Source organism: Dendrobates tinctorius, unplaced genomic scaffold (assembly GCF_039654945.1).
Source record: "Dendrobates tinctorius isolate UK_male_01 unplaced genomic scaffold, ASM3965494v1 ptg000332l, whole genome shotgun sequence".
Classification (NCBI taxonomy): domain Eukaryota; kingdom Metazoa; phylum Chordata; class Amphibia; order Anura; family Dendrobatidae; genus Dendrobates; species Dendrobates tinctorius.
In genome coordinates, this window is record NW_027361998.1 from 2,852,692 (window position 1) to 2,870,068 (window position 17,377).

At 43.1% G+C, this 17,377-nt stretch overlaps 1 protein-coding gene across 6 annotated transcripts in view; it reads right to left on the reverse strand.

The window, feature by feature from the left end:
- Window positions 1-3,235: 3,235 nt before the first annotated feature.
- The window catches only part of CHRNA2 (cholinergic receptor nicotinic alpha 2 subunit), a 254,947-nt gene continuing 240,805 nt past the window's right edge, over window positions 3,236-17,377 (reverse strand). For all 6 annotated transcript variants that reach the window (XM_073561932.1, XM_073561929.1, XM_073561931.1 and 3 more), the window contains one exon: window positions 3,236-3,541. In XM_073561932.1, coding sequence (XP_073418033.1) covers window positions 3,416-3,541 — 126 coding nt within the window. In that variant the 3' untranslated portion in view covers window positions 3,236-3,415. The remainder of the gene's footprint in view (window positions 3,542-17,377) is intronic.

Sequence of the window (17,377 nt, forward strand, 5' to 3'; positions counted from 1 at the left end):
ATGAAAATCAGCAGTCTCCTCATGCAACTGTGGATTTCTGAATCCTTACAGCGAACACATTGCATGCTGTCAGGATCCTCTGATGCCGATGATGAGAGCAAGAGGTCATGCAACCGCAAGTATGAGATTTGTGTACATGCTGTTACATGCCAACTAGACATGTGTGACCTCACGCAGTGCAAATGAATAGAGCAAGATCAGACATGTCTAGTTGGAATGTAGCAGGAAGAAAATACACTAACATGACCATCCACTCTTGCCGCCGGCACCAAAGAATCCTAACAGTGCGTGGTGTGTGCATTGTGAGAATTCTGAAACCTAGGGTGACTGCAGACTTTCATCACAAATGTGGACCATCCTTTCAAATATAACATTGAGCACTGTAGCACGCCCAATTCTAACAGCGTGTAATATGCTCACTGTCAGGAATCAGGTCTGCATCCTGGTTCCAGCGGCCATCACATGATCATTCATTTGCGATTTTCATACTTAAAGTCACGTGAAAACTAGCTTCTCTTCCTGCTTCTCTCAGTGAAGCTGGAGCAGAAGTATTTAACTGAACATTGAGAGAATCAGGAAAAGTAGCTCGTCGGCAGATAAGTGGCCACATGACAACTACTCAAACGGATTGAGTGCGGACAGAGGGGCGCCAAACTGAATTCTTGCCCCAGGTGCCAGAAAATCTAGAGTCTCCCCTCACTAGGGGTCACCCTAGTGAGTGGAGACTAGGGCCAGGTATAGTGTGATCCTGAATAAAAGTGTGTGGCGCCCCCAGGAGTATGGTCGCCACAGTGGCATTGCCTTCCTCCAGGGAGGGTGATGTCAGGCTTGGAAGCAATGAAGGTTCTCTCTAGCAGTTAACCATAACATGCAACACAGTTCCCACTCCGGGCCAGCAGAGGGAGCTCTGAACCAGAATTGGGGGAGGAGCGCGCTCTGAGGGCCAGGAGGGGAAATTAGTCAGTTCTGTAAGGAGGGTGAAGTGTGTAGACGTGGAGAGAGAAGCTGGGGGACTGAGCAGAGTTGAGAGCTCGTTCCCAGCTGGAGCGCATGATCTGGAGCCTGGTCTCCACGGTTGTATGGATACTAATGGTCCTGCAACAGAAACCAGAGGAATAGGAAGCTGTAAATGCTCTATTCCCACCTAAGACTTGGAGGCACAACAGCAACGGGTGAGCCAAGAGAAGAGGTAGAAGGCTACAGCTGTCTGCCATACGAGGAAGATCCAAAAGGGAAGAAGAAGGAGGAACTTCAGTGTAACACAGTACTGCATGTACCTCAAGTAAGCGCTAGGAAGGAGACTACACAACCCATCTGATAAAGAGATTCCTAATTTTGCTTCCAGGTTAATCAGCTCCTGTGTCATCTGTAATCTGGACCCTGGACTGCACCTACAAAGTAAAGGTAAAGAAACTACATTCCGCTGTGTCCTTGCCTTCTTTCTGCAGCTTCTCCAGCACTGCTACATCTCTGTGCCAGACACTGCACCCTCTTCCCCAACACCGATCTACACTGCCCTGGGACTACAGCCCGGTCTGTGGAGGGCCACACCATCATTTCTGCACCACACCATCTGTCCCAGAGGATCTGTCTGCAGCGTCGGCTTAACACCTTCATTGCCGAATACCACAGGTGGTGTCACGAATCACTCATAAACTTTATTCCACCACTCTACCCCTTTTACATGGGCGCCCAGGGCCATGGACCGGGTCACCGCTGCTGTGACACCTCCCTCTGAGAGACCGGCCCGGTACCGAGTACCCCACAGCCCTGGGAGGGCGACCCAAGTGACTGACAAGACAGAGTGGCCTTTTGAAGACAGGTCCTTGGAGAGGAGTCACGGACCCCAGAACTTGTAATGCAGAAGGTAACAGGCCTAAGCAGGGCTGATTATGACGGATTAGTGGGGGTCCCAAGTGCAAGGATTTAAGGGCGCCAGTAGAGTTGAACGACTTTGGTCGGATTGGATTTCGTGAAACCCGAATGAAACAAAATTTGAGTCGGATGAAACTGGTCCAACTAGGGCAAAAAAAGTCGGAGTTTCGTCCGAAACCTGACCCCAATGCAAGTCAATGGGGTCAGGTTTCGGACGAAACTCCGACTTTTTTTGCCCTAGTCGGACCAGTTTCATCTGACTCAAATTTTGTTTCATTCGGGTTTCACGAAACCCGATCCGACCAAAGTCGTTCAACTCTAGGCGCCAGTAGTAGAAGAAATTTGACGTGGAACCGCTGAGCAATTAAGTAAGGAGCCTTGCTGATCAGGACTGTAGCCTTAAAGCTGAGATATAGCGGAGTAGAGAGAAACAGTGTGCTTCACTAGCCCTGAGGGTGATCAAAGGCGGCCACGAGTTCTCCTTCAATGGAAGTCTTCAAACCGAGGCTGGACAAACGTCTGTCTGAGATGGTTTAGTGACTCCTGCATTGAGCAGGGGGTTGGACACGATGACCCCGGAGGTCCATTCCAACTTTAACATTCCAGGATTCTATGTGATTCTTGTGCATGGTGATAAAGTTTAATGCCGCCAAAAAATCATGATGCAAGTTCCTTAAGTTTTTTGCACCAAAAACGCAACAATAACTGATACCTGCGTTTTTTTGCTGTGTTTTTTCACTTACCCATTGCTTACTATGGGTGAAAAAAACGCTGCTAAAACGCTGAAAGAAGCGACACGCTGCAGTTTGCAAAAACACAGCAGTGTTCCATTATCCGTCAGGAAAAAAAATAGCCACCTACATATGTATGGCGCTGTGCTTGGGTAAAGAATGATGGAATGCACCGCACAGGTTATTGGAGTACCACCTTTCCCTCCTAAGGATAATTGGAGCGATTTCCAGAAATGAAGACCCCCCCCCCAATTACTGATGTCCTATAGGCCAAAAAAAATTAAAGTAGTGTTAAGTATTAAAAAGGAAAAAAAAATATATTTTTCCATAAACAGCGCCATAGGTTGTGATTTGTATAATAGCTCTGCCGTATTCACTTCACTGAGGTTGAATTGCAATACTGAACACAACCTGAAGACAAATGTGGCGCTGTCTGGGAAGAAAAAAAGCCACTTATTTTTATAATTTTGCAAAATCCTGGAAGTTCTTGGCATAAATAACATAGCGATGCAGCTGGTATAAAATATGAAGATAACACTACCCTCCATAAGGGAAAATGTTCAGTGCATTCTTTGCAGCTGTGATCCTCTTTCACCTCCCATCAAAAATAAAGGAAGAAAGAGTGGAACTGTTATTTATCGCAATCATTTATTAGTATTTATGAGCAAGCGTCCATTATTAGTGGCGATCTTTTCATTCTTCCAGAAGTCCCGTATATCCAGAGTCCATCAATCCAGAAGCCTGAGATGTGAGTAGCCGAGTCCACCTTATGCCTGAGGCTTAAGCCAAAATGTGTGAGAAATTAAATCCTATATCATCCCAGCCAGGAAAGGAGGGAGGAATAATCCTATTGTTCCTAACAAGCATACAATAATGAACATCCACAGGAAGATCCGGTCAATCACCATCGCTACATATTTCCAGTCTTCTTTTACCTTAAAAAAAAAGAAAAACATTATTATCCTATGTCATAGAAAATATTAAGATGAATAATGACACTCTAGTGAGAGGGCATTCACCCCCCTCCTCTTCTCTCACACAGAATTGCAGTAGGAAAAAGAACTTACATTTTAAGTCTCTTAAAAGTAGAATTTCCCAGGGGACATAGGGAAGTGGGTTAATTATGTATAGCCTGGGGGTGCAGAAACCAATTAAGATGTGAATAGTTAACCATTCAAGTTCATTTTGATACTCCCTACAGAGTACAGGTAATTAGCCAGGAAAGAACTTTTCCTGAGGTCCAGATAACAAAGGGGACATGTGTTTACGCATAGATAGAGAGGTGGAAAAGTCTCCTTTGTCCCCAAGAAAGATACCCTGAGGTGAAAGGAAACTATTATCATAGAAACATAGAATCATAGAGTTGGAAGGGACCTCCTGGGCCATCTGGCCCAACCCCCTGCTCAAAGCAGGATTCGCTAAATCATCCCAGTCAGATGTCTGTCCAGCCTCTGTTTGAAGACTTCCATTGAAGAAGAACTCACAACTTCTCTTAGCAGCCTGTTCCACTCATTGATCACTCTAACTGTCAAAAAGTTTTTTCTAATATCTAATCTGTGTCTCCTCCCATTCAGTTTCATCCCATTGCTTCTAGTCTTTCCTTGTGCAAATGAGAATAAAGTTGATCCTTCTACAATGTGACAGCCCTTTAGATATTTGTAGACATCTATTAAGTCTCCTCTCAGTCTTCTCTTTTGCAAACTAAACATTCCCAAATCCTGCAACCTTTCCTCATAAGACAGGGTTTGCAGACCGGTCACCATTCTGGTCACTCTTTTTTTTTTTATTTTTTAATCTCTATTTTTATTACAAATTTTTTTAACAAAAAACAGATACAGATCATGATACATAATTACATAAATTCGGAGAAATGCATCCTCGCAGCAATAATTGAAAAACGTGTATACCTCGTAGCAGTCTGTCTAATAATCATTGGCGTCTCATTTCCCCCCTATGATTACATATTAGAAGATCAACCTTGACCTTGTTACCCTTTTCCCTCCCCAACAATCTCTCCCGCCCCCCAAAACCCTAAAACCTTTTCCTCCCTTGCTTAGTGAAAAGTCTACTCGCTCACAGGCCCTAAGACCGTCCGTATTTGACTTTCTTTGGCTCACGGGGATCATTTGCTTCAGTTCAGGTTTAATATTCCCAGTGTTCCCCCCAAGGATTCCCTGTGGTACCACGTTGTGTCTCTGAAAGGTCCAACTATACGTTGTATTTCCTCCTTATTACAGTGCTCCACAATATAGTGCCTCCATTTTGTAAAAAATCTAGATGTTTCGCAAGACTTCCTCTTCTCTGCCTCTAACCTCTCCATTAGCATTACATGCTTCAGGCGTCCCGAGAGTTCTTTCATGGTGGGCATGTCCTTCTGTAGCCAGTTTTTTAATAATATTTTTTTCATGAGCATTATGATTATGTGAATGACCTGCGGGGGCATGAGCATCGGGGGACTTCTCCCAATAGTGAAATAAAACCAAATCTCTCGGGATTTCATCGCCCCAATCCCATATGTTCTTTATATATTTTCTAACTGCACCCCACATGTCCGCCACCTGCTTGCAAGTCAGCAGGCCATGACGTAAGTCAGTATATGGGGTATTACATTTGGGACATTTCGTGAGTCTTTCTGGCTTATCAGAGCTCCTTGGAAATTGGAAGGCGTATATTGCCCTGTGTATTATTTTGAATTGAGTTTCTCTCCAGCTTTCATTAATAAGGGACTGGCGAGCTTTGGTCCACCCCTTCCTTATTTTGTCTCCAATAGCCCTGTCCTCCAGTTGCGATTCCCATTTTTTATAGAAGGTATCTGGATGACTATCTAAAAGCACCCCTCTCATCGTGCTGTACAACATTGAAATAGACGAGAAGTTTTTTGCTGCATCCACCATTCTATCGAACTCGTTGCATGTGAACTCCGCCTGCGTGTCAATTAAGTGGGACATGATATGATACCTAATCTGTTCAAATTGTACCGTTTGAAATTTTTGGAGATCAAATTTTTCTATTATTTCATTTTGTCTTAGCCATCTGTTCTCTGTAGGATGAGTCAGATGAGCTATCTCCTGTATACCCCTGTCTCTCCATTCCTTAAACAGTTTATTCTCTACTCCCGGTAAAAATTCTATGTTATTCCACACTGGGAGGTATTTAGATATTCGGAACGGAAGTTTGTATTTTTTTTCTCACCGTCTTCCAGGTGGCAATAGTATCCCGGAATATCAAAGAATTTTTGATTTTGGTTGGAAGCACCTTTAGTCTTGCGTGCAACAAGGACCTAAGATCCCAAGGTTGGGCATATTCCCTCTCTATGGCATAGGCCGAATATTTACTCTCTCCATGCAACCAGTTTAGAAAATACCTTGTCAGGCACGCTATATTGTAGTTTCTAACACTTGATAGTTTTAAGCCCCCTTCCATCTTTGGAGTCATCATCTTTTTGAGACTTATGCGTGGTTTTTTTGTTCCTCCAGATAAATTTGGAGAACGCAGAATCCAAGGATTTTACATCATTGTGTTTCAGCAGGAGTGGGATCGTTTGAAGGTGGTACATTAGTTTCGAAGTGCTCATCATTTTAATAAGCTGAATTCTCCCTGTCAAATTTAATGGTAGATCCTTCCACTTTACTAGATCATTTACTATGTTTGCTATTAATGGAGGGTAGTTTAATTTGTATATGGATGATGGCTCCCCCCCTATTTTAATGCCTAGGTATTTAATATAGGATTTCGCCATTCCCACCCCCAATTGAGCTCTGTTTAATTTCTGTCTATTTGCCGCGTCCCACCTTCCCAGGGGAAGCAGTTCGGATTTAATCTTGTTAATTTTAAAGCCCGCATAACCCCATATGTATTGATCGTTTCTATAGCCGATTCCACCTGCACAAAGGGATCCCTAAGGAAAAGCAAAATATCATCGGCAAAGAAAGTAGCGCGCACTGCCTCCCCACCGATCTGAATGCCAGGAAACCGCTGCGGGTCAGACAGCTCTCTCACCAAAGGTTCCAGAGCTATATTGAATAGCAGAGGCGACAAAGGACACCCCTGCCTTGTCCCCTTGGACAGTGGGAATCTGTCCGAGAGGAAACCTGGAATGTAGATCTGGGCCTCCGGCTTTGAATATATTTCTGTGATGTAGGTCAGGAAGGAACCCCCAAAACCCATTCTTGCCAATACCCTGAAAAGCCATTCCCACCTGACATTGTCAAATGCTTTTTCGGCGTCGATTGTTAGTAATGCTGGTTTTTCGCTTGGAGTGGGATTGAGGTTTACCCTGTCCAAAACCAACATGACTTTTCTCATGTTGCTCGTTGCCGACCTACCCTTAACAAAGCCCGTCTGTGGTTCTGATATTAGGTTTGGTAATATTTCTGCCAATCTATCGGCCAGGATTTTAGACATTATTTTATTATCTACATTTATTAAGGAAATGGGACGATATGATCCCGGCAACAGGGGATCCTTTCCCGGTTTTGGTAGAACTTTGATATATGCTAAGTTGCTGGGCCTCGTCATGGGTTTCCCTTCTAGTATCCCGTTAAATATTTTTGCTAAAACAGGGGATGTTTCGTCCTGTAAAATCTTAAAAAATTCTCCCGAATAGCCATCAGGGCCCGGGGCTTTCCCATTCCCCAAGTTCCTAATTGTCTGTTTAATTTCTTCTTGTGTGATGGGTGTATTTAGGAATTGTTTTTGTTCATCTGACAACTTCGGGATGTCTGGTCGGTCGAGTAATGTGGTCGTCGGTATTCCCCGATCCGCCTTATCCATATAAAGGTTCTTATAGTATTTTCCCAGAATACTGGCTATTTCTTTTGGTTTATTCTGTATGTTGCCATTTTGGTCTTTTAGATGAAAAGGGCCTTGCGCAAAGAATCTATTCCTGACCATAGAGGCCATCAGTTTTCCTGCTTTATTTCCTTATCTATGGAATTTGGCCTCACTAGATGATTTAAATAATTGTTCCCTCTTTGCCATCCAAGTATTAAATTCTCTTTGTTCCATTAACCAGTTATCCTTATTTAATTTGTTGGGGTGACTTTGAAATAGGGTATAAGTCTGCCTGAGCCTGTTCGTGAGTTCTGTGTACTTTTCCTGTGTTTTTGTTTTTATAGCTGACGTGTATGAAATTATTTTTCCCCTCATGACTACTTTAATTGTTTCCCATAGTAGGGGTGAGTTAAGGGGGTTTTACACTAAGCGATATCGCTAGCAATATCGCTAAAACGTCACTGGTTTTGTGACGTTATAGCGATATTGCTAGTGATATCGCTATGTGTGATACTTACCAACGACCGGCTCCCCCGCTGTCCATCGCTGATCGCGCGAGAATGTCCGGCTCCATTTCTCGTCGCCTGCTTCCTGCTGAGACTTCCTGCTGTGCCGACGAGCGACGCTGGACGCGGGCGGGAGGACGCAGGATCGCTGTGTGTGAATGGTAAGTATCGTGAGCTGCATCGCTGCTGAATCGCTGTGAGATCTTTCTGTATGAAAGCTCACTAGCGATCATTTAGCGATGCACCAGCGATCCTGACCGGGTCGGATCGCTGGTTGGATCGCTGGTGCATCGCTAAATGTAAAAGGGCCTTTAGTCTCGTGTGTCCTATTGTCCTCTCTTATCTCTCCCCACCACTCCCTCAGTTTTAATTCGAAATCCTCGTTGTCATGTAAGTATCTAGGAAATCTCCATAGATTGTCTGTTCCTCTAGGGAACGTATCTGCCAGTTCTATTATCACAGGCGCATGATCCGATAACACCAGATCATGTATTGTAGCCGACAGCAATTTGTTAAGGATAGGCGGGGAGACAAAGAAATGATCTATCCTCGACCACGCATCTCTGGCGGGTGAATAAAAAGTGAACTCCCTATCCTGTGGGTGCAGATATCTCCAAGTGTCAGTCAGGCCCGTGTTTTTTAGCATTGGGGGAATTACTTTATCTTGGCCTCTCAGTCCCGGTGTCCCCTGTGATTTGGTTTTTCTATCTTCTAAGATATTCACCACCGAATTAAAATCCCCCCCGATTATCAGATTCTGTGTGGGATCTTTCAATATTTCTTGTTCTAGATAATGATAGTATTTTTTGTTGTTTTCGTTGGGGGCATAAACGTTCATTATTTTGTATGTGCTTCCAGATGCCGTTATGGTGATCGAGTGTAGCCTCCCCTCGTGGTCCGTTTTAGTGTTCACCACCTGGTGTTGGAAATTTTTATCTATTAAAATTAGTACTCCTGCCTTGTTATTAATAGCTGGTGACCCATATGTTTTGCCCACCCACAATTTTTCCATCCTCTTGAAGTCCGACAACTCCAAATGTGTCTCTTGTAATAGGGCTATATCTGGCTTAATACGTTTAAGATGTCTAAGAATCATTAGCCTCTTCTGTGGGGACCTCAGGCCCTTTACATTCCAAGTAACTATCCTCATAATTTTTTTTTTTTTGGATGGGCCAACTGTAGGTGTCTTAGTGACACCTAATACTGGGGCACGAGCATGGGAGCTGCCTATCCTGCTTTGTCCATATGAGCCAATTTTCTGCCGCCTTAATAGCCTACGAGCGCCACTTGCAAGTATCTTAACAAGAAAATCAAAATCAAAATTACAGTTATATCCCCAACAAACAAATTGAACCAAGATTAACATTTTCCCTGCCCCCTTATCCCCTAAGGAGCCTGAAGAACGTCTCCAGGGCCCTTGTCCAGATTGGCGTACCATTCTTGACTTCGCTTCTTCCCCGCACACTTTTCTTCCCTTGCTCCCCTCCCCCCTTTCCTCTCTCCCATTATTGCGTGATCAGTTACATTCAGACATATAAAATACAAATACCTCGGGCAGTCCGAGAGGTGTTCAGACCCCAGAAAAAAAAGGAAACAGCTATGCATCAAAACCCCATTCTGTCCTCAGTGACGACCCGTACACCGCTCTTCAAACCGTCCCGGATTGTATGGACGCTCTCTGGGCCTTCGGTAGATCCGATGCTAGATTCGGGCTTCTGTCCTCAGTGTAAGTCGGCCAATTCTTTAGATGATCTCTGGGACTGCTTGCTCTTCCCTGCGATCTTGCATCTTCTGTGTGGTCGCCTCTCAGGGTCTTGAGATACTTCTCTGCCTCTTTGGGATTGAAAAATGAATGTGAAGAGCCATCTTGATGTCTGATGTAGAGGGTTGCCGGGTATCTCAATTGGAACCGCATATTGTTTTTGTGTAGTTCTGTGCATATCACACTGAAAGCTCTGCGTTGCCTGGTCACTTCTGCAGAAAAGTCGTCGAATAAGAGCACTTTTTCCCCCCTAATTTCAAGGGGTCGTCTAAGTCTTTTATAGGATTGGATGACATAATTTTTGTCTGAAAAGTTCAGGTATTTGGTGATGATTTGCCTAGGTCTTATCTGGTTGCCCAATTCGGACGGGTTCTTTTGGGGACCAATGCGATGTACTCGCTCTATTATCCTCCCCGCCTCGATCCCCAATGCCGCGGGGATCATATTTTCGCACAGATTTCTTAAGTCCTTTATGGGGAATTTTTCAGAGATTCCTATAATCCGGATATTGCTCCGTCTGGATCTGTTTTCCAGATCATCAATTTTATCTCTCAAAATCAGGTTTTCTTTAGATAGTCTAGATATTGTTGTCTGGTCTTCATATACATTGTCTTCCAGTGTAGATACACGTGTCTCCACTGCGGACACCTTCTCAGCAGTTTCATCCAGGTGCTTCTGCATGTCATGCAAGGCTGATCCTATGTAATCCTTCAGCTTAGATGTGATTTCAGGCAGCAAATGTCCTGCCACCTCCCCTGCCAGCTTTTTATAGTCCATCTCAGGTATCTGCGGCCTAGGGGGGTCGCGCTCCTCATAATCACCGCGTTCTTCCGTGGCAGTGGGGGATGCAGGGGCATATAGCGCGTCAGGGAGAGTGCATACCTTAGGGGTGCCCTGGGTCTCCTTGGGCTTCCCCGTCGCGGTTTCCCCAGACTTGTGTGTCGCAGCCCTGCCGTCTCTCCTTCCTCCCTGCTCCCCTCTCCTCTCCGTTTGCTTTGCAGCAGCTGCTGCCGCTGCTGAGGTCGGCGTCGGCGCCATCTTGGAAGGCGCGCGTGTCTCCTTCTCTCGGCTTTGAGCTGCCCCCTTACCGCTGTTCCTGAGGACGTATCTGTCCATGCAGCGGTGCAGCAGAACCGGACCTTCCTCTCCTCCCGTTCCCGGTAATCCGGGGGTCTGATTTATGGTATAAATGCTGCCTTTTAGCAGGGGGTTGGGGAGCGCTGGAAGCCTTGCTCCTCACATGCGGGCACCGGAACCGGAAGTGTCTGGTCACTCTTTTCTGAACTCGCTCCAGTTTCTCGATGTCTTTTTTAAAATGTGGTGCCCAAAACTGGACACAATATTCCAGATGAGGTCTGACCAAAGCGGAGTAGAGGGAAATAATGACTTCACGTGATCTAGACTGTATGCTTCTGTTAATACATCCTAGAATTGCATTTGCCTTTTTTGCTGCTGCATCACACTGTTGACTCATATTCAGTCTGTGATCTATTAGTATACCCAAGTCTTTTTCACATGTGCTGTTGCTTAGGCCTATTCCTCCCATTCTATATATGCTTTTTTCATTTTTATTGCCCAGATGTAGTACTTTGCATTTTTCCCTGTTAAAAACCATTGTGTTAGTTGCTGCCCACTGCTCCAGTTTATTTATATCTTTTTGAATCCTCTCTCTCTCTTCTCTAGTATTAGCTATCCCTCCTAGCTTTGTGTCATCAGCAAATTTACCCTCAATTCCTTCATCTAAATCGTTGATAAAGATGTTGAATAATACAGGGCCCAGGACAGAGCCCTGTGGTACCCCACTTGAGACATTCTTCCAACTGGATGTGCAGCCATTTACGACCACTCTTTGGGTCCGATCACTAAGCCAGTTATGAATCCACCTAACAGTTGCCTTGTCTATTCCATACTTAGCCATTTTTTCAATAAGGATTGTATGAGATACTTTGTCAAATGCTTTGCTGAAGTCAAGATATACTATATCTACAGCATTTCCTTGATCCACCCAATCAGTGATTCCATCATAGAAGGAAATTAAGTTCGTCTGACATGACTTATTAGTTACAAACCCATGCTGATTCTGTTTAATCACTTCATTCTTATCTAGGTACTGACATACATGTTGTTTAATAATTTGTTCAAAGATCTTTCCTGGTATAGAAGTCAGGCTCACCAGCCTATAGTTGCCTGGGTCCACCTTCTTCCCCTTTTTGAAGATAGGAACAACATTTGCTCTTCTCCACTCTTCTGGGACTTCTCCTGTTCTCCAAGAATTTTCAAAGATTATGGAGAGGGGTTCAAAAATTTCTTCTGCTATCTCCTTCAGTACTCTGGGGTGTAATTCATCTGGACCTGGAGACTTGAATTCATTTAGGTTAGCTAAGTGTTTCCTCACTATCTTTCTGTTTATAGATATCCTGGATTCTTCTATTCCCTTAATAGGACAGTGAAGAACAGGTGAGGTTACATTTCCTTTCTGAGAGAAAACAGATGCAAAATAGGAATTTTAAAGTTCGGCCTTCTCAACATTCTGTCTTACCATTTCATCATTTTCATCCTGAAAAAATCCTATAGCATCTTTGACTTTTCTTTTACTTTTGACATATCCCCAAAATCCTTTATGATTGCTTTTGACATCTCTTGCAAGCCTCAATTCATTGTCAGCTTTAGATAATCTGATTTGTGCCCTGCAGGTTCTGCAGACAGCATTATATTCTTCTTTAGATATGCCTCCCTCTTTCCATTTTATAAACATTTCTTTCTTCCTTTTTAGCATGTGCTTAAGTTCTGTGTTCATCCATCCTGGTTTCCTTAAATGCTTCCTATTCTTCCCTCTTTTCGGAATTGTTAACAATTGTGCTTTGAGAATTTCATTTTTCAAGATTTCCCATCCTTCCTGGACATTTTTGTCTTTAAGGATATCCAGCCATTGGATCCCTCCAATTCTCTTTCTGAATCCCTTAAAATCTGCCTTTCTGAAATCTAACCTTGATGTCTGAGTCTTCACAGGTCTTCCTCCTCTAGTTATCCAAAATTCTAAAATAGCATGGTCGCTACCTCCTAGGGTCCCAGCCACTTTTACCTCCTCAACCATTTCCTCCCTGTTTATAAGGATTAGGCTGGTTTCACATTAGCGCTTTTTAAGCGCACGCACGGCCGGGGGTAGCTCCGCCCCCGAGCCGGCTCTCTGCCCGGCGTGCCCGCCCCTTGCTTGTAGCGCCGCCTCCTAGCGGACAGCGGCGCCTGCGATCGGCGCACCCTATCTTTAGCATAGGGTGCGCAGATCGTGCGCAGGCCGTGCGCTAGTTGCGCTTTGACCTGCGCTGCGCACTTTTGACGGTGCGCCGTGCGCGCCAAAATCCGAAAAGTTCGATTTTGGCGCGCACGGCGCACCGTCAAAAGTGCGCAGCGCAGGTCAAAGCGCAACTAGCGCACGGCCTGCACACGATCTGCGCACCCTATGCTAAAGATAGGGTGCGCCGATCGCAGGCGCCGCTGTCCGCTAGGAGGCGGCGCTACAAGCAAGGGGCGGGCACGCCGGGCAGAGAGCCGGCTCGGGGGCGGAGCTACCCCCGGCCGTGCGTGCGCTTAAAAAGCGCTAATGTGAAACCAGCCTCTGATCCAAGGTAGCAGTTCCCCTTGTTTTCTCCCCTACCTTTTGGAAGATAAAGTTGTCAGCAAGAGAGGATAAGAATTTCCTTGACCTGTTAGTTTTGCCTGAGAGAGATTCCCAACAAATGTCTGGATAGTTGAAATCTCCCATGACAACTATGTCATATTTTTCCTTCAGGGGAAATGATACACCCACGACTAGCCACTGGAGCACCAGTGGAAAGTTATGAATATTGGGGTTTGTATAGATCTGAAATGATGGGACATAGACATTCAACTTCAGGACTAAAAAATATGCATATTTTCCCAAAGCTGCCTACAAACCTCAAATCAATAGTGGCCAAATCGCTGACAACAGCTATGTCATGTTTGGACTCCGGGTAAAATTCTGATAAAAAATATGTCAGTGATCTCTAACTTCTGGGATAGTTAGGAGTGAAGATTTTGTTAAAGTTAGGAAATTCATAAAATCTTGAGGGGCTGAGAACATCCCATAACCCGGTCAATGTGATGTCAGCAAGGGGGAGGGGTGTAGGTGTGACTTAGATCCTGAAAAATGGTCAAGGCAAATTATGATCTGTGTTCCTGTTGAGAGATACACATCGGTGTATACATGATTCCCATTCACTGGACATTTCCATCTGAAGTTCTCTCCTTGGCTAAGCTGAATAATCAGCGTAGTTTTTGTTACTCCTTTTTATTTTATATAATTGTATATGCTGAATTGTTTTGTCTCCTTTGTAATTTTTTTGTATATTTAAAATATATATAAAATTGAATAGTTATGTTCCTTTTGTTCTGTAAACCGCACCCTGAAGCCATACAATACCAGAACTAGGTGACCAGAAGGCATGTACATAAATAACAACCAGCCGTGGCAGTGAGTAGTTGTTGGGTTATCGTGGAGTTAGAAGTGACGGTAACGGGAGTATATACATATATTCCATGTGTTGGAATCAGAGGTGTATATATCATACGCTCACTGTTAGTTCCCAATAACAGGCCTATTAGTGAAAACAGCCTTCGTTAATCATTGGTCAATCGCATAAATGTATTGACGATAGGGGTCAGCAGAGAGCTGTTCATGACAAAAAGATAACAGTGGGGAAGTTCAGAATGACTTCCCTATGGAAGATCCTTGACACCCTGCCACATTACATACAGTAATATAACTACTATAATACTGTCTACTATGAACAAGAATATAACTACTATAATACTGAGTAAAAAAAAGGGGAAAAGCCAGCGCTGCTTGGGGCCAGAACACAATACATAAAGTGCATATGCACAAAATAATTTCTAACTGTATTTCAAAATGAGACATTTAGCAAAAAATTGATCAATCATTTGAGCTACAATGCCATGCCAAGGCAATCTCATATGGGGCAGTCCTACTCTACGTTTTTTATATTCTCTGTGCCATTGTGGCCTCCTAAATGTATTAAAAGCAAGACCATATTGAATGCAAACTGTACCTGAAGCGTTTCTGAATCACTCCCATGGAGCCAGAAAAGGCGAGCGCAGATAAAGGCTAACCAGGTCCAGACAGACATTTCAGGTTTAACTTCCACACTTTCCTGACCAGCAATCACAGATGAAGGGCAATACAGGCCCAGATACAGGTGTACAAATTAAATAGAGTCCTGGGGCAGGGCAGGGCTGCTGTGTGTGTGCACAGCAGCCTAGATCAATCACAATGAACACAGAAAGAACGGCGAACATAACCCAGCACGCACGGCAACAGACCAATATCAAGTAAAAAAAAGGGGAGAAGCCAGCGCTGCTTGTGGTCAGAACGCAATACATAAAGTGCATATGCACATATTAATTTCTAACTATTCAAAATGAGACATTTAGCAAAAAATTGATCAATCATTTGAGCCACCCCGCCACGCCAAGGCAATCTCATATGGGGCAGTCCTACTCTACATTTTTTATATTCGCTATGCCATTGCGGCCTCCTAAATGTATTAAAAGCAAGACCATATTAAATGCAAACTGTTGACCACCACTGTTGCCATGCGCACTGGGTTATGTTCGCCGCTCTTTCTGTGTTCATTGTGATTGATCTAGGCTGCTGTGCACACACAGCAGCCCAACCCTGCCCCAGGGCTCTATTTGATTGTGCACATGTGTCTGGGCCTGTATCACCCTTCATCTGTGTTTGTTGGTCAGGAAAGTGTGGAGGTTAAACCTGAAATGTCTATCTGGACCTGGTTAGCCTTTATCTGCGCTCGCCTTTTCTGGCTCCATGGGAGTGATTCAGAAACGCTTCAGGTACAGTTTGCATTCAATATGGTCTCGCTTTTAATACATTTAGGAGGCCGCAATGGCACAGTGAATATAAAAAAACGTAGAGTAGGACTGCCCCATATGAAAATGCCTTGGCGTGGCAGGGTGGCTCAAATGATTGATCAATTTTTTGCTAAATATCTCATTTTGAAATACAGTTAGAAATTAATATGTGCATATGCACTTTATGTGTTGCGTTCTGACCACAAGCCGCACTGGCTTCTCCCCTTTTTTCACTATAATACTGCCCCTATGTACAAGAATATAACTACTATATTACTGCCCCATGTACAAGAATATAACTACTATAATACTGCCCCCTATGTACAAGAATATAACTACTATAATACTGCCCCCTATGTACAAGAATAAAACTACTATAATACTGCCCCCTATGTACAAGAATATAACTACTATAATACTGTCCCCTATGTACAAGAATATAACTACTATAATACTGCCCCCATGTACAAGAATATAACTACTATAATACTGCCCCTATGTACAAGAATATAACTACTATAATACTGCTCCTATGTACAAGAATATAACTACTATAACACTGCCCCCTATTTACAAGAATATAACTACTATAATACTGCTCCCTATGTACAAGAATATAACTACTATAATACTGCTCCTATGTACAAGAATATAACTACTATAATACTGCTCCTATGTACAAGAATATAACTACTATAATACTGCCCCATGTACAAGAATATAACTACTATAATACTGCCCCTATGTACAAGAATATAACTACTATAATACTTCCCCCATGTACAAGAATATAACTACTATAACACTGCCCCCTATTTACAAGAATATAACTACTATAATACTGCTCCCTATGTACAAGAATATAACTACTATAATACTGCCCCCTATGTACAAGAATATAACTACTATAATACTGCCCCCATGTACAAGAATATAACTACTATAATACTGCCCCTATGTACAAGAATATAACTACTATAATACTGCCCCCATGTACAAGAATATAACTACTATAACACTGCCCCTATGTACAAGAATATAACTACTATAATACTGCCCCTATGTACAAGAATATAACTACTATAATACTGCCCCTATGTACATGAACATAACTACTATAATACTGCTCCTATGTACATGAACATAACTACTATAATACTGCCCCTATGTACAAGAATATAACTACTATAATACTGCTCCTATGTACAAGAATAACTACTATAATACTGCTCCTGTGTACAAGAATATAACTACTATAATACTGCCTCTATGTACAAGAATATAACTACTATAATACTGCCCCCTATGTACAAGAATATAACTACTGTAATACTGCTCCTGTGTACAAGAATATAACTACTATAATACTGCCCCTATGTACAAGAATATAACTACTATAATACTGCTCCTATGTACAAGAATATAACTACTATAATACTGCTCCCTATGTACAAGAATATAACTACTATAATACTGCTCCTATGTACAAGAATATAACTACTATAATACTGCCCCTATGTACAAGAATATAACTACTGTAATACTGCCCCCTATGTACAAGAATATAACTACTATAATACTGCTCCTATGTACAAGAATATACAGTAACTACTATAATACTGCCCCCTATGTACAAGAATATAACTACTATAATACTTCCCCTATGTACAAGAATATAACTACTATAATACTGCCCCTATGTCCAAGAATATAACTACTATAATACTGCCCCCTATGTACAAGAATATAACTAATACTGCTCCCATGTACAAGAACAGAACATCCATAATGTAATGTTTGCTCAGCTGATGTTTCTAAGCCCA